Source organism: Somniosus microcephalus, chromosome 13, assembly GCF_052327205.1.
Source record: "Somniosus microcephalus isolate GS21.2 chromosome 13, FLI_Smic_1.0, whole genome shotgun sequence".
In the NCBI taxonomy this organism is placed as follows: Eukaryota; Metazoa; Chordata; class Chondrichthyes; order Squaliformes; family Somniosidae; genus Somniosus; species Somniosus microcephalus.
Window position 1 is genome coordinate 23323079 of NC_140999.1, and position 21014 is coordinate 23344092.

The 21014-nt window shown below is 45.2% G+C and overlaps 1 protein-coding gene across 2 annotated transcripts in view; it reads left to right on the plus strand.

The window, feature by feature from the left end:
* LOC147108127 (protein strawberry notch homolog 2-like) overlaps positions 1-21014 on the plus strand; it is a 175184-nt gene that overhangs the window by 57044 nt on the left and 97126 nt on the right. For both annotated transcript variants that reach the window (XM_086004619.1, XM_086004620.1), the window contains exon 4: positions 6271-6400. In XM_086004619.1, coding sequence (XP_085860745.1) covers positions 6271-6400 — 130 coding nt within the window. The remainder of the gene's footprint in view (positions 1-6270; positions 6401-21014) is intronic.

Below are 21014 nucleotides of genomic sequence, written 5' to 3' on the forward strand. Positions count from 1 at the left end.
CTTCTGTGCCGTTATGACCCTATGATAAGGGAATAGAACTAAATGGAAAGCTCTTTTAGAGAACCAGCACAGGCATGATGGACCAAGTGGCCGCTTTTTGTGCTGTAAAATTTTATGATTCTGATATTCACTTGGTGATGCTTTCTTATGTATTGCACCAGTTAATAGGTTTATTTTTAATACTAGCACTAATCTCAGTTGCTGATGGTAATTATTACGATGATGAAATGTAACCCAGCATATTTAGTAATAAGTTAATCGGTATTTGCACAACTTTAAAGCTGAACATAGAAACATAATCATCTTAGTTAAATTGCAGCTAATTTACATAAAATGAGTGCATCAGAATTTTTAGAAACACACTTGTAACCTGGAGATAGTGGAGTGTTGGAATCCAGATTGTTAATGTTAATCAATATTATAGAAAATACAGATCAAAATACAGAAGGCTAAATATAATACGGTACTAGGATCCTGTTTTAATTAAAATATTAAATAGATGATTGTTTTGGAAATTATATCTCACAACTTTTAGAAATTTTCCCAAGCGCTTTGAGCTACTGTGAAACTATATTTTGAAGTTAACCCTAAGTTCTGTGCTAGTCAAGCAAGGACAGTTACTTTTTATGGCAAAACCTCCTTTTCTGTAAAGTAATATTTTGTTGTAGGCTGTTTGTGTAATAATCTACAAGGAAAAATATAATCTACAAGGAAAAATAAAATGGGCATCAAGTACCTGCAAAGTGTTATATTCTTCAGCTATTCAAATTTCAAATCCTGCATCTCAGCATGAGAACTAATTGGGAAGAAATATATCTGTATGCCTGCGTGCATGTTTTAAGACACATCTGTCATGCATTGTATAAAGCTGAACATTCTCAAAACATACAAAAAGAAAGCAAGCCAGTCATTTTTAATGACCTTGAGAAAATAGGGCCCCTCCACAAGGAGAGGTGCAAAGCAGTTGCCAATCTAGAAAATCAACCAACAGTAATTAGCTGTCAATTTGACACGGGTGTGCCTATTTAAGACCACTTACCCACAAGGCGTGCCTCATCAGTAACTTAAAGAGACCGTCCAGGTTAACATTACTAATGTGCTCCAGAACCCAAACTACTCAGCAGCAATGTCACCGGAGATCAGCTGGTCCTTACTGTGCCTCGATTACACTTCTGTTTGGATACAGGAAATTCCAGGCCATACAGTGAGAGTGGTCTGCCAGCTTAAATGGTTGAAAGCTTATCGCTCAACCAGAAGTGTATGTTTTTGAATTCCCAAGCTGCCTGCACACAAGCTCACTTAACATGATTGAGTTTCAATGGTTCTTTATTACTTTTAATTTTTTTCTCCCCTTTTTCAGTTATTCCTCTCGCTCACCTTCAGGTTTTTCCAGCATCATACACTTTCCTTGGACTGAGAGGAGGTCAAATATTTTGTTTCTAGCCCTCTGACAGCAGAGGCCAGGAAATTCCTCGGCGATGCTCTCACTCCACTGGCGTCACCGGCAGAATAACGCTGGCAGAGCAGGAGCAGCTCTGCGGAATTTCCTGGCCGTAATTTCTGAGATGGCTAACGGAAGGAGTTGATTTGCTGTCTGCTTTTTCATCTATTCTTGTGATGAAGTTGGTTTCTGTCCCAGAGGTGCAACTGATCTGACTAGCAAATTAGTGCATCAAAGTGCTGCATCACCAGGCTATATCGTTTTATTGATTCTCCTCCAGATCATTAGATAAAGTGCCAGGCAGAAACAATGTGCTCGATTTCAGGTGAAGAAAGAAGTGATACTGTCCAATTTGTCTTTTTGCGTTATCATTTTACACCACTTCCTACTGACAATGAATAGCATTGACGGTCATGGAGCCTGTGGCCTTGTCTGTCCTGCCAAAACTAATGTCAGGCAATTTGCAAGGGTTGAGAATGTAGGGAAATGACTGTAAAGCAAAGAATGTGTATGGATTTTCTAATTCCAGCTATAGAACATATCGCACGTTCATACATTGATGGTCTTACTCTCATTTTTCATGAATAAAGACTAATGTAATTTTACCCTGTTGTTTTGATTCAGTATTGCCATGCACATAAAATTAAAGCCACATTTGCTAACCAACACATGCAGCACATTTCTAGAGCATCTTTTGCTGTCGGAGGGTAGATGATTGTAACAGTATTCCCAGTAGCTGTCATTTTGGCTGGATAATTTGATTTTTTTTCCAAAAGCTCTAGTTTTATATAAAGACATGAATACAGTAATTACAGATCCATTTCTGAGAAGCACTCTTAGTCATGATTGATTTTACACTGTCATGGTATTCTGTAGCAGTACAATGTGACCAAACTGATGGCATTTTGAAGTGATTTTTCCGGTAGAGCAATGAAAATGAAATACCAGCATCTTATGTAAGTGAGACAGTAGAAGCAAATATGGCAGTAATTTACTTAGTTTGGACAATAATTATTGATTGTACATGCTGTATTTAAAATAATTCATGTCAGTATATTATTACTCAGATGGCCTCCTGCAGCCATTTTTAAAAAGCATATTCATGTTTTAAGTATTAAATATAATTTCAACTTAAATGAGCCCGTCAGAACAGAAGAAACTTTGTCATTGTATCTTGTTGGCATCAGTACAATAGTAGTTCATGCTGTGTAGGTAAACAGTGAACAGTTTGCATTTTTATCATCATAACATGATAATTACTGATGTTACTAGGCAGTGATAGATATATTTCAGCTTATGAAGGTGAGGTGTTGTATTAAATATTTGTTTATTGTTGCTAGGGGAGTGTTTGTAGGCAGGATTAGTTCCTGTAATAAAGCTTAACCAAATGGAGCATATTGAACCTGAGAAGGTAGAAACCTGAAAAGGTTTTCTAACTCACGACTCAGTTGATTCATCCTGTCATTTAGGCATTTGTATGGGACCCTCCTCTCTCCATCCCGCCACTGCCTCTGCTGACAGACTAGTTAACGTACTCCAACTAAACATTGTGAAGATCAAAGCCATCATCTTCAGCCCTTACCACAAACTCCATTCCCTCGCCAGTGTCTCCACCAGTGTCTCCACCTCCTTCTAGGTCACTGTCTCAAGTTGAACCAGAGTATTCAGAAACTCGGTGTCCTGTTCAATCCAGAACTGAGTTTCCAGCGCTAAATCCTTCATCTCAAAGACTGTCTACCTCGATCTCTGTAGCACTGCCCACCTCCAACCCTCCCCTACTTCACCCATTGCTGCAATTCTATACACGTCTTCTTTACAATCAGATTCGAACATAAGGACATAGGAAATAGGAGCAGGAGTCGGCCATTTGGCTCTTTGAGCCTGCTCCGCCATTCAATAAGATCATGGCTGATCTTCTACCTCATCTCCACTTTCTTGAACTATCCCCATATCTCTTGATTCCCTTAATATTCAAAAATCTATTGATCTCTGTCTTGAATATACTCAATGACTGAGCCTCCACAGCCCTCTGGGGTAGAGAATTCCAAAGATTCACCACCCTCCGAGTGAAGAAATTTCTCCTCATCTCAGTCCTAAATGGCCGACCCCTTATTCTGAGACTGTGACCCCTGGTCTAGACTCCCCAGCCAGGGGAAACATCCTCCCTGCATCTACCCTGTCAAGCCCTGTAAGAATTTAGTATGTTTCAATGAGATCACCTCTCATTCTTCTAAACTCTAGAGAATATAGGCCTAGTCTACTCAATCTGTCCTCATAGGACAATGCCCCATCCCAGGAACCAGTCTGGTGAACCTTCGTTGCACTCCCTCTGTGGCAGGTATATCCTTCCTTAGGTAAAGAGACCAAAACTGTACACAATACTCCAGGTGTGGTCTCACCAGGGCCCTATATAATTGCAGTAAGACATCTTGGGGGGGAAAATTGGGTGAGTAGCGCCACCTGTTAGCGCCTAAAGAGGCAGTCAGTGGCTGTAGCGCCACTGGCTGCGCCTCCCGCGATATTCAGCAGGGGCGCTAATGGTGGCGTTAGCCTTTTGCGCTGCGCCGCCACCGATGACGTCATCAGTGTGCGCAGCGCCCCATTCGCGCCCCGATCGCGATATTTGGTAGCGAACGCCGCTGTAGCGCCGTTTGCTACCCGCGCCCGGTTCACGGGGCCTTGCTGTGCCGGCAGAGGCACAAGTTAAGCTGGAGGTGCAGGGTGGCCGCTTTTTCGGCGGCCGCCTGCCAGCACCTCCGTCCCCGGCCTCCTGACCCCCCCCCCGCGGCATTGCCGGCTGTTTTCCGAGAGCCCGGCACTTCTCCTTGGTGCCGGGCTCTTTTGCCGGCACTCGCGATCGGGGCTCGCGCTGTTGCAGGCCCCTCCCCCTTAACAGTGGGAGGAAGGCCTGCAGTACCGCAGCGTGTGGCGCTGCGACACGTAGCGCTGCGAAATTCACTTTCAGCGCCCTAAGAGGGACGCGGAGCACCTCGAGCCGCGCCCCGTCTCCCTCTAGGGGCACTTCAACTGAATTTGCGGCGATCGCTAATGTGGCGATCGCGGTGCAAATTCCAGCGCCCAGGCGAACTTTGCGCCGCTTGGGCGCCTCAGGCCAATTTCTAGGCCCTTTACTCTTATACTCAAATCCTCTTGTAATAAAAGCCAGCAGTCCATTTGCTTTCCTAATTGCTTGCTGTACTTGCATGTTAACTTTCAGTGCTTCGTGTACAAGGACACCCAGGTCCCTCTGAACACCAACATTTCCCAATCTCTCACCATTTAAAAAATACTCTGGTTTTCCTACCAAAGTGCTCTGCCCAATCCTATTATTATTTTCTAAATGCCCTGTTACCACACCCTTAATAATAGATTCTAGCATTTTCCCTACTACTGATGTCAGGCTAACTGGGCTGTAGTTCCCCATTTTCTCTCTCCCTCCTTTCTTAAAATAGTGGAGTTACATTTGCTACCTTCCAATCCGTGGGAACCGTTCAAGAATCTATGGAATTTTGGAAAATGACAACCAATGCATCCGCTATCTCTATAGCCAACTCTTACATAACCCTAGGATGTAGGCCATCAGGTCCAGGGGAATTTATATAATGCCTCTAATTACTTTGGGGGCTGGTTTCCCATCCTACATAAACTTCAGCTCATCCAAAACTCTGGTGTTCACACAACGTCCCCATGCCTGTCACTCCTGTCCTCACTGACCGACACTTTCTATCGGTACCCCGAGCCTCAAGTTTAAATTTTTTGTCCTGGTCTTTAAATCCCTCCATGGCCGCGCCCTCTCTATCTCTGTAACCTCCTGCAGCCCTACAATCCGCCGCCGCCACCACCACCACTACCACCAAATCTTCCATTCCTCTGAATACAATCCTTATATTTCTCCCCCCTCTTCATTTACTCAACCATTAGCAGCTGTGCCTTCAATGCCTGGGTCCCTGGAATGCCCTCCATAAGCACCTCTGCCTCTTCACCTTCCTCTCCTCCTTTAAGACCCTGCTTAAAATGCACATTTGACCAAGCTCTTTGTCACCTTTCTTAAGGGCCCTTTCTGTGTCCGAGGTATTATATAAATGGAAGATGTTGCTGCAACTGCTGCTCTACCACTTCCCTTAGAAACAAGCCCAAACCTGTGGAAAGTTCACACAGTAGCAGATACTGGATCTGTGCCGTGTGGTGAGAAAAGTCTTTGTTAAAACTGTTTACAGTTCCTAGCTGCCCATACGTGAAGTGGTAGCTTTGTCCTTACATGCTCCTCAAACATGGAAGCATACCACACCCTCCACCAACTTGGCATTTCCATGAATGGTGCTATAATTTGTGACCTTTCACAGCGAGGTTGCCTTATTAATGCCAGTGTAATGAATTTGACGTACTTTCCTATTGTAGTCTTTGTCAAGCAGGAATACAATTGATAGTGCCATTACTTGTTAATAGAAAATCATTGTTCTGTAGGAAGTAAAGTAGCTGCAGTTGGTCTCATTCGAACCAAAATGCCCTATTTTTCAAAATAACAACAAAAAACGCTGGAAACACTCTGCAGGCCAGGCAGCATCCGTGGAGGGAGAAACAGAGTTAACGTTTCAGGTCGGGAGACCCTTCTTCAGAACCTATTTTTCAATATTTGTATCAAAATCTGAAACTTAAACTTGTAATGTGTCTGGACAGGTCACCAAAACTTGCATTTTGCTGCACTTTCGTGTATAGCTGTCTGTACAAAGACACTTCAACATTTGTAGTTTTAAAATAAAAGTAGCTACAGGGTGAACATCTATTGCATCATGTTTTAAAATAAAAATCATTTTGTTTTGTCATTGCAGGCAGTTTTTTAGTTCACCAAATGAACCATTTTCAGATGCTTTACCCATCAATGATCAAAACTATGAGGAGCCAAGTTTGGAACCACTAAATTTGTCTATGTTCCAGCATAGAAATGGTGAACAATTACAGGTCTGTAATCCTTTCCACGTATGTCTGTGTTTGTCTCAAATGGACTCAGGATGGTGGTCATTTGGCAAAAGTTGCACTTTTGCAGTTTAATATTTTGAATTGTTTAAATATGTCACAAAAGTGAACTGACTAGTTTAAAATATAATGAAGAACTTGTGTTCTTGTAAGTTGTTTAAAAAACTCGGCTAGAATTTGAACATTTACACAATTCAGTTTCATATTTGCTGCCACAGTAGGAAAATACTGCAATCAGTGAGTGTGGATTTACCACATGCTAAATTTGCTGCTGCCTGCAAATGGGAAAGGTTTTGGTATGGTAGTGTAGCACTTATGGTAGTGGACTAGGAACCTGGATGTCATGAGCTTAATTTCTACCATGCCAAGTTGTATGGGGGGCGAGTTGGCTAAGGTAGATTGGGAAACTACATTAAAATGTATGACGGTGGACGGGAGGAGGAGGCTCCATGAATATCCCCATCCTCAATGATGGTGGAGCCCAGCACGTGAGTGCAAAAGACAAGGCTGAAGTGTTTGCAACCATCTTCAGCCAGAAGTGCTGAGTGGATGATCCATCTCGACCTCCTCCTGAGGTCCCCACCAACACAGAGGCCAGTCTTCAGCCAATTCGATTCACTCCACATGATATCAAGAAACGGCTGAGCGCACTGGATACAGCAAAGGCTATGGGCCCCGACAACATCCCGGCTATCGTGCTGAAGATTGGTGCTCCAGGACTAGCTGCGCCTCTAACCAAGCTGTTCCAGTACAGCTACAACACTGGCACCTATCCGACAATGAGGAAGACTGCCCAGGTATGTCCTGTCCAGAAAAAGCAGGATAAATCCAATCCGGCCAATTACCGCCCCACCAGTCTACTCTCAATCATCAGCAAAGCGATGGAAGGTGTCATCGACAGTGCTATCAAGCGGCACTTACTCACCAATAACCTGCTCACTGATGCCCAGTTTGGATTCTGCCAAGACCACTTAGCTCCCGACCTCATTACAGCCTTGGTCCAAACATGGACAAAGGAGCTGAATTCCAGAGGTGAGATGAGAGTTACTGCCCTTGACATCAAGGCAGCATTTGACCGAGTGTGGCATCAAGGAGCCCTAGTAAAACTGAAGTCAATGGGAATCGGGGGGGGGGGGGAAACTCTCCACTGGCTGGAGTCATACCTAGCACAAAGGAAGATGGTTGTGGTGGTTGAAGGTCAATCATCACAGCCCCAGGACATCGCTGCAGGAGTTCCTCAGGGCAATGTCCTAGGCCCAACCATCTTCAGCTGCTTCATCAATGACCTTCCCTCCAACATAAGGTCAGAAATGGGGATGTTCGCTGATGACTGCACAGTGTTCAGCGCCATTCACAACTCCTCAGATAATGAAGTAGTCCGTGCCCGCATGGACGACGTTCAGGCTTTGGCTGATAAGTGGCAGGTAACATTCTCGCCACACAAGTGCCAGGCAATGACTATCTCTAACAAGCGAGAGTCTAACCACCGCCCCATCGCCGGAACCCCCACCATCAACATCCTGGGGGTCACCATTGACAAGAAACTTAACTAGACCAGCCACATAAATACTGTGGCAACAAGAGCAGGTCAGAGGCTAGGTATTCTGCGGCAAGTGTCTCATCTCCTGACTCCCCAAAGCCTTTCCACCATCTACAAGGCACAAGTCAGGAGTGTGATGGAATACTCTCCACTTGCCTGGATGAGTGCAGCTCCAACAACACTCAAGAAGCTCGACACCATCCAGAAAAAAGCAGCCCGCTTGATTGGCACCCCATCCACCACCTTAAACATTCACTCCCACCACCACCGATGTACCGTGGCTGCAGTGTGTACCATCTACAAGATGTACTGCAGCAACTCGCCAAGGCTTCTTCGGCAGCACCTCCCAAACCCACGACCTCTTCCACCTAGAAGGACAAGGGCAGCAGGCACATGGGAACACCACCACCTCCAAGTTCCCCTCTAAGTCACACACCATTCTGACTTAGAAGTATATCACCGATCCTTCATCGTCGCTGGGTCAAAATCCTGTAACTCCCTCCCTAGCAGCACTGTTGGGAGTACCTTCACCACAGGGACTGCAGCGGTTCAAGAAGGCGGCTCACCACCACCTTCTCAAGGGCAACTAGGGGTGGGCAATAAATGCTGGCATTGCCAGCGACGCCCACATCCCATTAACAATTTTTTTTTAAATGGCTAATATTTAAAGAATTAATACATAATTTACAACAAATATGCATTCCTTTAAGGCACAAAAACCCCACAGGAAAAGTGGTCCGACTGTGGCTAACAAGAGAAGTTAAAGATAGTATTAGATCAAAGGAAGAGGCTTATAATGCTGCGAAAAAAAGTAGTAAGCCTGAGGACTGGGAGGATTTTAGAATTCAGCAAAGGAGGACCAAGAAATTGATAAAGAAAAGGAAAATAGAATATGAGAGTAAACTAGCGAGAGACATAAAAACAGACTGTAAAAGCTTCTATAGGTATGTAAAAAGGAAAAGATTAGCGAAAGTAAATGTGGGTCCCTTACAGGCTGAGACAGGAGAAATTATAATGGGGAATAAGGAAATGGCTGGGAAATTATACAGATACTGTGTCTATCTTCACGGAAGAAGACGCAAAAAACTTCCCAGAAATAACGGAGAGCCAAGGGTCTAGCGAGAGTGAGGAACTGAAAGAAATTAGTATTAGTAAAAAAGTAGCACTGGAGAAATTAATGGGACTGAAAGCCGATAAATACCCTGGACCTGATGGCCTACATCCTAGGGTTTTGAAAGAGTTGGCTATAGAGATACTGGATGCATTGGTTGTCATTTTCCAAAATTCCATAGATTCTAGAACAGTTCCCGCGGATTGGAAGGTGGCAAATGTAACCCCACTATTTAAGAAAGGAGGGAAAGAGAAAACGGGGAACTACAGACCAGTTAGCCTGACATCAGCATTAGGGAAAATGCTAGAATCTATTATTAAGGACGTGATAACAGGGCACTTAGAAAATAATAATAGGATTGGGCAGAGTCAACATGGATTTATGAAAGGGAAATCCTGTTTGACAAATCTGTTAGAATTTTTTGAGGTTGTAACTAGCAGAATAGATAAGGGGGAACCAGTGGATGTGGTGTATTTAAATTCTCATAAGGTGCCACACAAGAGGTTATTAAACAAAATTAGGGCTCATGGGATTGGGGGTAATATACTAGCATGGATTGAGGATTGGTTAATGGACAGAAAACAGAGAGTAGGAATAAACGGGTCAGTTTCAGGTTGGCAGGCTGTAACTAATGGGGTACCACAAGGATCAGTCCTTCGGCCTCAGCTATTCACAATCTACATCAATGATTTGGATGAGGGGACCAAATGTAATGTTTGCAGATGATACAAAGTTGGATGATCATGTAAGTTGTGAGGAGGATGCAAGGAGGCTTCAAGGAGATATAGACAGGCTAAATGAGTGGGCAAGAACATGGCAAATGAAATATAATGTGGAGAAATGTGATGTGATCCACTTTGGTAGGAAAAATAGAAAAGCACAATATTTTTTAAATGGTGAGAGATTGGGAAATGTTGGTGTTCAGAGGGACCTGGGTGTCCTTGTACATGAATCACTGAAAGTTAACACGCAGGTACAACAAGCAATTAGGAAAGCAAATGGTATGTTGGCCTTTATTACAAGAGGATTGGAGTATAAGAGTAAAGATGTCTTACTGCAATTATATAGGGCCTTGGAGTATTGTGTACAGTTTTGGTCTCCTTACCTAAGGAAGGATATACTTGCCATAGAGGGAGTGCAATGAAGGTCCACCAGACTGGTTCCTGGGATGGGGGATTGTCCTATGAGGACAGATTGAGTAGACTAGGCCTATATTCCCTAGAGTTTAGAAGAATGAGAGGAGATCTCATTGAAACATACAAATTTCTTACAGGGCTTGACAGGGTAGATGCAGAGAGGATGTTTCCCCTGGCTGGAGAGTCTAGAACCAGGGGTCACAGTCTCAGAATAAGGGGTCAGCCATTTAAGACTGAGATGAGGAGAAATTTCTTCACTCAGAGGGTGGTGAATCGTTGGAATTCTCTACCCCAGAGGGCTGTGGAGGCTCAGTCGTTGAGTATATTCAAGATAGAGATCGATAGATTTTTGAATATTAAGGGAATCAAGGGATATGGGGATAGTTCAGGAAAGTGGAGATGAGGTAGAAGATCAGCCATGATCTTATTGAATGGCGGAGCAGGCTCGAGGGGCCAAATGGCCTACTCCTGCTCCTGTTTCTTATATTCTTATGTTAAATCTGATAATTTATTGGCTAGAACCAGGAAAATAACCGTGAAAACTTCAAGTTTGTTATAAAGACCCAACTGGTTCACTAATGTCTTTAAAGAAAGGAATCGGCCACGCCTACCTGGTCTGGCCTATATGTGATTCCAGTCCCTCACTACATCCCTGACTCTTAATGCCCTTTGAAGTGGCCAAATAAGCCATTCAGTTGTAAACAATCACTACCAAGTTCAAAACTAAGGAAAACATTTGACGGACCTGTCAGCAATGGCTCAGGCACTGTATCAGAAGACGACTTAGGCAGCAGGCCAGTCAACCCAAAGTCCTCCTCACTCACATCTGGGGAGTGGTGCCCAAGTTAGAAGAACTGTCCCACCGGCAGGAAAGAGCCACCAAAGGTGCAGCACCTCTACGCCAGTTGGGAGGCCTCAGCATTGACCCTAGACCCCATGAAGTCTCATGGCTTCAGGTCAAACAATGTCAAATGAACCACCTACTGCCAATAATCCCTCGAAATTGACGTTGTGAGCGGCCTGTTTATTTCAATGTGCGGTCCCTTTAAATTTCTGCGCATGCGCAGTATTTCAAATGGAAATGCTTATGAGCAGCCTGCGTGGTACCTTGCAGATTACTGCGTGGCTGCGCACATGCGCAGCTTAGAGGCAACATTGCCTACTGCCCTTCACCTCAATTGATGAATCAATACTTCCCCCATCACTTGCATAAACCTCTGAGGGAAGCAAGGGCACAGAATGTACTCAGGGTGTCTATCGCTGGCTGAGTCCTGAAGGACATACTTGGCTTGCCATACTTGGCCCGCATCAAGTGGCGAGGGAATAAGCATATAAATTTAACAAGTATATGAGTTAACCATTCTCTAGCTGTGTTTTGCAGCAGTAACTTATAATCCAAGTCTGTTTTCATAATAAAGAAGTTGATTAGAGGTGTTCTGAATTTTGGTGTGTTCATATTCTTCTGAATGTTAGTACAAAAATCTGTTTCAGGATGAATATGTTTAAATAAGTGCAAGGTAAGAATGCTTTCCCACATGGCAGTGCTGTCTCAGTACTGTAGTATTGGTACTGTGTTAACTGTTAATTTTTCAGGCAGTTGTTCAGTTATTGCTGTTGGTTTTTCCGGTTTGGTTTTATTGTGTTGAGTTTATAGTAGCTGTTCTCAGTTCTTGCTGCTTCATAACCTTGCACAAGTCCAAGGCGCAACCCTAAGGCACAAGGGAGAATCACCACTCACTAGAGCTAAAAAGAAATAAAAATAGAAAGTACTGGAAATGCACAGCTAAGTGACAGAGAAACAAAATTGCATTTTAGTCCTGAAGAAGTGTTACACACAAAACATACATCTCCCCAAACGCTGACCACCTAACGTGCATTCCTAGTATTTTCTGCTGCTATTATTAACAGTTTAGTGCTTGCATCAGGAGCAGAGTGTCCTGAGTAAAGTGGGGGCGGAGGTTGGATAAATAGTGAGTGAGGAATTAAACCCAGCCTTTGCAAATGCAGTAATATAATTTGCAAGTTAATAGAAAATGAGCTGTCTGTTTTTTCTGCTGGTAGTATACATCTACAGTATGTGGATTTTAAGTCCTGATTTCTGTTAATTTGAACCTTGGCTTCCAAGAGTTGAACCATATGAGTAATCCCGAAGTTCCAGTTACAATTCAGATGACAAGATTATTTGAATTGCACCAAAGCTGAACTGTGGATGCTCGTAGAACCATAAAAATTCCAGGACAAGAAGAAGGCCATTGCAAGTGTTTAACTAATTTCCTCTTAACTGTCAGTTTTGATCAGCTTTAAATGCCACTTGTGGTAAAGTGTTTCATTTCCTAATCACCCTTTACTTAAAAAAAAAATCCTTCTAACCTCCCCTTTTATCCTGAACTAGCTGGGGGAGCCCGGCGTTGCCAGGGCAATTTTGGGCCGTGCGGTTTACGGCCGGGCGCTGCCGCTCCCCCGCTCTGTGTCACTCTTTCCCTCCCTGACCCTCTCTCTCTCCCTCCCCCTCTGCCCCTCTCTCTGTCCCCTCTCTCTCTCCCACCCCTGTGTCTCCCTGCCGCTGTTTGTCCCCTCTCTCCCTCTCCCCCTCTCCTCTCCCTCCCTCCCTCCCCCTCTCTGTGTCCCTCCCCCTGTCTCTCCCTGCTTTCCTCTCTGTCCCTCCCTCCCCTCTCCCTGCCTAGCGCCTCAGGCCCGGTGCGGTTGTGATACCGGCCGTGCGGGGCCTAGCGCTTCAGGCCTGGCCGGGCTCTTGGGCCGAGACGGACCCCAGCTGAGCTCCCCCGCAGGTCGCGCGGTTGACGGCCGGCCGCTGCCGGTCCCCCGCCCGCTGTACCCCAGCTGAGTTGCCCGGCGGGTCGCGCGGTTGACAGCCGGCCGCTGCCGCTCCCCCGCCCGCTCTGTGTCTCGGGCCGAGTGGTTGTGAGGCCCGGCCCGAGTGACCCCAACTCACCTCCTGCTCCCGGAGCTGCAATGTGGGGGTTTGTTTGGCTGGAGCTGTCGTTGTGGGGATTTAAAAAATGGCGGCGAAGTTTCGGGAGGCTGCAGGATTAGGTCCCACCCGTGACGCACCGATTGGTCAACCATCAGGTCACTGAACTGTAGGATTGGTCAACCAGCACGTCACTCAACGCTAATGAGAGGTAGGATTGGTCAACCGCTAATGAGCGGATTTTGGAGGATTTTTGAACGTTTTTTGTATACTGTCCGAACAATTTTTGTCTGACCAAAAAGTAAATACGCCTATTAGACTCCCCTAATGATAACCTTTCTTTTGCTATAACATGCGTGTAGGTACGCTCTATAACTTTTGAGTGTATAGCGGACAGACAGACAGACAGACAAACAGACAGACAAACCAACCGCTTTATATACAGAGAAGATGCGTGCTCCCTTGTTATCAATCTACCAATCAGTGGAAATAAGCTTTCACTATATACCAAAGCAAAATACTGCGGATGCTGGAAATATGGAATAAAAATAGAAAATGCTAGAAATACTCAGCAGGTCAGGCAGCAGTGGAGAGAGAATACATAATTTTGCGCCTATTCGCTGTTTTTTGTCATTCAACCTTCTATATCAACTAATTCTGCATCAGTCAAAGTCAAATTCCCACTAAAATACGGTACACAGATTGCAATTTCAGAAGCATTATTTTCAGTGATTCATCTATTTTCAGAGACTTGATTATACAATGTGATCAATTCTGTTATAAAGTTGAAATGCCTTGAATCTAAAAGTGCTGTGTGTGACATTTGGGGGGGAATTTTGCGTGATCGGTGGTGGGTGGGTGGGAAAATATTTTTTTGTTGACAGTGGGTGGTGACCATCCTGTCAACCCGTCGCCACGCGCCTTTACCAAATGTCAGGTCTGTCAGCGCTGAGCAGACCCGACACGCAGCGGCGGAGGAGGCAATTAAAATCATTAGTGGCTTGTTTACCGCCACTTAACAATGCTTTTTTCCCAACTTGTTGAATTTGACAGGCCACCTACCAGTTTCCTGCTGTGCCTAAACCTCGACTGTGAAGCTTAGGCGAAAGTCACTTGCCATTGTTTCAGCTGATGAGTTGACAGCTTCAAATGTTAAATTAAAGCTCTCAGCTGATTGAGAAATGTTCCCTTAGCCACTAGCTTCTCTAAACTGTATTTCCACTACAGATTCAGAACGCTGCAAGTCTTTACACAAGTCTCCATCCAGTCTGACCTCATTACCTCTCCCACCATTGACAGATCGCTTCTGTCATCTCTACTTCACCTGCCATCTATTCCATCAGCATCGGTGCACTTTATACTCTCTCACCTTGGTCCTCAGAATCCCATCACGATCAGCCCCAACACCAGCATCACCAGGCACACCAGCAACACCAACAACAACAACAACAACCTTCTCCGCAATCAATTGATGCTGCACAGGACACAGAGCATCAGCACCTGACAATATTACTGCCCAGAACACCAGGGATGGCCTCACCACAGCCAGATTTACTTCACTTGATGCACCAGGTTGGCATCACCCCAAACCAACACCATAAAGCATCCCTACAATTCCCAAGCCATTCCTTTCACACTCATCACCATTGCAGGGGTTACCGCTATGTCTCACCATTCATTGCAACTCACTAAGCCACTTTCAAAGGTGCACACAAATCTGTCCAAAAATGCAAAGTGTTGAAAATAAAGATTTCAATGTTTGACAGCACATTAACAGAAACTTTACATGAACATTGGCTAAACCACCCAAGTGCCTACCCTTGCGTGTTGTTAATTGGTATGATTGCAGTAGGATGAGGGTGAGTGTGAGGGGTGGCTAGTGAGGTGGGGAAGTGATAATGTAGATAGAGAGGGATGGGTGGAGATGCAACGTAAGTTTCTGTGAGTAAGGATGTGCAGGAGTAGGGTAGGGAAGGCAGAGTGATGGGGATGTGATGAGTGGCACAGGAGGGTGAGGTTGAGTGTGGCTTTGTACTAACATTTCGTGATCTACTGAGATCATTGAAACATTTGCAGCACTGCACCCACATCCCTGCTTGTGCCCTCCTCTGCAATGTGCAGCCAGGCTGTGTTGATCTCCTAGGGTGGTCTTCTCCGCCCATGGGAAGCAAAGAGAACCTCCCTGCGTGCTGTGACTCCCTCCATAAGCATATGGAGGGAGTAATGGGAGAGCCTGGGTGCAGCCTTGCACCTCTGTGCAGTGCTTGTCAGTGTTTGCAGCACCTCAATGCTGTAGAACACTGACAGCACAACTGTCAAATTAAAGTTGGCCATGATCCCTTTAAGGAAACCGGCTGATGACGTGTCATCAGATGACGTCGTCAGACTCGCTTCCTTCAATTGGCTGGGAAACTCGCTGGGCGGGCTTAACAAGCCCAATCATGGTAAACTAATTCTACACCGCGGGCTGGAGCCGGCAGTGGGTCCGTGACCTGTCACTGACGTCGCCTGACCCGGACCTGCCGAGGTTGGTAAAATCCAGCCCTTGATTTCTGAAAGTATTAATCAAGTGCACAAAGGTGGCACATAGTTTGACTGTGGTTAAATTGCTGTGACATTAGGCAAAAAGATACTAACAACTGTGATTCTTGAATGTTGAATTGTTATGCCGGAAAAAAAAAATCAAAGGACTTAGCGTTATCATTTATATCTTACATTTAGAGGAAATGATGAATGCTTCTTGTTAAATTTGTGTAAAGAAAACTAGAATTTGGATACTGGAAAACCCAAATGTTAAATATGTGCACCATGTTTGATTATTAAAGTGAAAGTGCAGGGCATAATCCTCTAACTAAGTACTTATATAGTATATCTACTTCTGACTGGTCACTGTGACCTAGTTATTCATTTCATGTAAAAACATGCATGTGAAAAGTTTTTTGAAGTGTGATCATTTTGAATTTAAGCAACAAGCAAAATAATATGCTTTTTTTTAAATAGATTTTGTTTCCTTCATTCTCCAATACCTTGTGTCAATCCAATCAATAGCAAGGGAAGGCCTTTAAATCTGTGTGAGGTGGTTGCTGTTTGTTTTTATGATTTAAGTTTCTAACCTCCTAAGGAAGTGAATCACCCTCCTGGGTGGCCTAACTAACATTGGAAATTCTAGTACGGAGAGCCCTTGTTGCACCGTTATCATGAAATAAGTTAGCTAACTATTGTGTCATGGCATTGAGATAGAACAAAAATACAAGTTCCTTAAGTTTTCATGATCAACTGAATAAAATAGACTCATTTTATTATGTATCATCTCAGCGCCAATGTTTCCAATTTTTAGTTTAAATCATTGCATAAAGGATATTAGAACTTATAGAGTGATGTACTTTTATTAATTTATTTACTTTTGGCCTTTTTTGCATTTCCCCAGTGGCTCAACAGGAAATGCACCAACCAATTTTGCATGATGCCATCTAGAGCAGGTGGGTCCCAACTTCACTCTCCGCTCTGTGCTGAGTTGGTTGATCTCAGCTGGGGAAGGAGTGGGACACTGTAACTGGCCTTACATTGCCGAAGGGGGAAATCAGCCAGGGTTCCCACTTCTGATCCCTATCCAATGACCCTTGGACAAGTGTGTGGCGATCAAGTGGTCAGGATCTAACTCAACCGTGTAGTTGAATAGCATGGCGACAGATGAAGAATAGCCACTTGAGTGGTGTACTGGAGGGCTGCTGGCACCCATGGAAGTATAAATCAGAATAGCTCAAAGTTTCTAGGAAAGGACAAAAGAAAAACTACTTGAACCTTTATATGCAAATTGAAAATACAGTGAATAAGAGTACAGGAAACTTTGTGCTATCTGGCACCGACGGGACCGAGCTGTTGCCGTCCCATCAATACTGCCGGACAAACCAGCGCTAATGTTGAAACATACGGAGATTTTGAGCTCCGTATCTGGCAACAAACCCTGTTGCTTAGCAACAGCTTCTAAACAGTCGGCCGTACCTTGCAAGCGTCTCTGTAGCGTAGCAACAGTTTCAGTGAGACCTTGCAGAGCTTGACTGTTGAGAAAAAAGCAACGAAAAGAAAAAAAACCTAACGAAACGGCTCTTGAATTTTACCGGTGGCTCGAGCTTGCCGGACATTTAGCCTCCGGATAAACCAAAGTTTCCTGTAATGAGATTTTGTTGAAATAGTTGTGAAAAGCAGGAAGTTCTCGGTGTCCTGACCAGCATTCACCCCTGAATTAATATCACCAAACAAACAGATTGCTGGATGTGGGACCTTGCTGTGCACTAATTGGCTGCTGCCCACAATACAAGTGATTAGGCTTCAGAAGTAATTCTTTGGTTGTGAAGTGCTCTGGCACATTCTGTCCTTTTTTAGTACACAAATTTTGGCAAATATGTCCAGAAATAGATAACTGGTTGTGTCTACGTGTACCTTCATTTATCAGTGCTAAACAAAGTATACGGGACAGTTTGTAATGCAGTTGGAATCAGACGAGCTGCACCAACTCAGCTTAGTTGCAGGTGCTGTAACTGATCATTTTGGTCTGTGAACTTGTTGTTATGTTTTTTGTTTGGATTTCTGCAAATTTTTCTGCATCCCTACCAACGTTCCTGTTAAGCTGCGAGACCACGCAGGGGTCTGGAGGTCCCGTGCAGGCCGCTCACCGGCTTTTACGTGGGAGAAACCGTGCATGCACGAAAATTTGAATGGGCCATGACCAAAAAAAATTACAGTGGACATTGATCCCTACCCAACTGCAGCCAGGAAAACTAAACATGGGTGCTGCTTTAGCCACTCTGTTCAATGAAGGAGGAGGAGGAAGAAGATGAGCAGCAGCAAGTGCGGCAGAGGACTCATGAAGAGGGAGCAGCTGCAGTAGGGCCTCAGAGAAGACTGCAAGTGAGAGGGCCTGCTTACAAGAGGCCTTACCCACCTGACAGGGTATGCAGGTCAAGGATCAACTTTCTGGACCTGCCTGATGAGCAGTGCCTCAGCAAGCTGACATTTTCTCTGACCTCAGCAGCCTCCTGAGGAAGTCCCGTTGTCTGCTACACCTGGAGGGCCATGCCATACTAGTGGCAGTAAAAGTAATCACCGCCCTCAACTTTTATGCCTTTAGGTCCTTCCAAGCTGCCACAGGGAACATCTCATGAGTGCCTCAGTCAGTCACTCACAAGTGCATCAGGCAGGCCACAAATGTACTATTTTCCAGAGTCAGCCGAGACTATGAAGTGAGCCAATAGATAATATTCGGGACAACAACAACAACAACAACCTGTATTTATATAGAGGCTTTAACGTAGTAAAACGGCCCCCAAGGTGCTTTATAGGAGCATTATCAAACAAAATTTGATACTGAACCACATAAGGAGCTATTAGGGCAGAAGAGGTAGATTTTAAGGAGAATCTTAAAGGCAGAAAGAAAGGTAGAGAGGCGAAGAAGTTTAGGGAGGGAATTCCAGAGCTTGGGGCCTTGGCAGCTGAAGGCACGGCCACCGATGGTGGAGCGATTAAAATCAGGGGTTGCCCAAGAGGCCAGAATTGGAGGAGTGCACATATCTCAGATGGTTGTAGGGCTGGAAGAGATTACAGAGATTGGGAAGGGCGAGGCCATGGAGGGATTTGAAAAAAAGGATGAGAATTTTAAAATTGAGGCGTTGCTTAACCGTGAGCCATGGTAGGTCAGCGAGCACAGCGGTGATGGGTGAACGGGTCTTGGTGCGAGTAAGGACACGGTAGGAGAGTATTGCATGACCTCATGTTTACGGAGGGTAGAAAATGGGAGGCCGGCCAGGAGTGCGTTGGAATGGTCAAGTCTAGAGGTAACAAAACAGTCAGAATGAGAGAACCTTCGGCTTTGATGGCATCAGGGAAACACCAGACCAGCCAGGAGCTTTTGTTAACCAGAAGGGGTTTCAATCAATAAATGTGCAGCTTGTACATGATCACAAGAAGAGGTTCATGCAAGTCTGTACCTGCTACCCAGGAAGCTGCCATAATGCTTTCTTTTTAAGGCACTCCAATAACTCCCCCCCCCCCCCCCCAACTGTTCCAATCTTAAGAGGATGGCTGCTTGGGGACAAGGGCTACCATTTTCGACTGTGGCTGATGACACCCCTTCGAAATCCCACACTTCTGAGCAGAACAGATACAACAACAGGCATGTCACCACAAGGTGCATCATTGAGCAAACCATCGGGATCCTCAAGCTAAGATTTAGATGCCTTGCCAGGTCCGAGGGCTCCCTGCAATATTCCCCAGCTAGAGTTTGGTGAATCATTGTGGCATGCTGCGTCCTTCATAACATGGAGCTGCAGGAGGAAGAATGGCAACAGGAGTCCTGATCTGATGAGGAAGAGGAGGGTGAAGACCACACTGAAGGACATGAAGAAGGGCCTGAGGAGCACCTAGTGGCCCGAGATGCAAGGGACGCACTGATAGCTCGGCACTTCACTTAAACACATCTTTCTCGTCCCAGTTTCACTGAGAACAAACCCCCTTGTACTAACAGCCCTGTCACCCATAGTCAATAATTCCTTAATCCTGAATTTTATAACCTTAAAATCATTCAGCAAACTTTCACATCAACGACACACTGACAAAGCAGACTCATAAGTTGCTCTGCAAACACAGCATAGAACAAAATGCCAAGGTGAAGAATGCCAAAACAAACTTTACCATCGAATAATGAAACATCCAAGTTTCAACCCACAGTGCTCTTTTGACCAGGTTTGATGACTTGACTACTTCTACGAAGTGCAACCCAAGTGGCTTGAGCAGAACTGGTCAAAGGCTGCTGTGTGGATCATGGACTCTTGAGATGCTCGTAGCCGCCGACTTTTGAGCCAGTGAGGGCCCAGCTACAGACTGCTGCTCCTTGGCTTCTGCTGGGGCAGTCTGGCCCAGCCAGCTTTCAGGCACAATGTTGGGTAGTAGTTAAGGGGGTGGCGAAGGAGCAGACATGCTGACATCCTGAGAGAGGATAATACCTACTTTGCCCGGTGCCAACCTCCCTCCCATGAAGCTGTGGCTCATCGTCCCTACTGATCCATGGGAGCGCAGACTGTAGGAGGTTAATAATGCTTTGAAAGCCCCAATTTATTCAGTCCACCAGTTTCTCCAAGGTGGAGCAGACATTGGAGTTTGCATCAAAGTGCCAGAGGATGTTAACGCAGACTTCTGCTGTGAGGGCCCTGCTGCCGTGTCCCTGAAGGTGACCACATGGTTCAGGGTAGGTTGTAGAGTGGAAATGCCCTGCGACATCACCCCACAGACACCGGAAGTGGACTGCTCCATCCTTCCTGCCAGAGTTATCAACTCCCAAACCCTCATTTGCTGGTGCCTCGAGCATTTTCTTTTTCATGGCTGGACCTCAGAGTTCCACATGTCTGTCCTGTTGAGCAGAGCTAGGAGAGGATGACACCCTTTGGTGCATCGTCACCTGGGCTGTCCCTGCCGCCACTATCCAATCCTGCTCGTGTGCTGTGCGACTCACCAGCTGCAGGCTTCTCTACCTCACTATCAACCCCATGTGGAGTGCCAGTCTCTGCAATGGGTACCTGGGAGGGATGTTGCACATTACAATTGATCCTCAAAAGGAATGTCTTCCTCCGAGATACCTTCTACTGCAAGAGGTAGCAGCTGTTCTTGGTGATGAGAAAGACTGAGAGGGAAGACGAAAGGGAGAAAAGTTAGGATAGCAATGAGAAGCTAGATAGGAGTGCATGAAAGGCGTGACCATATTGGCTGAGGTCTTGAAGTTGGCTGAAGGTGCAGTTGCTTGTGTTCGATCAAGGAGAAACAGTCACCCTGCTCAGAGAAACCGCTATCTTCACCGTATCAAATGCTGGCAGTGTTGCATGCCTCACTAA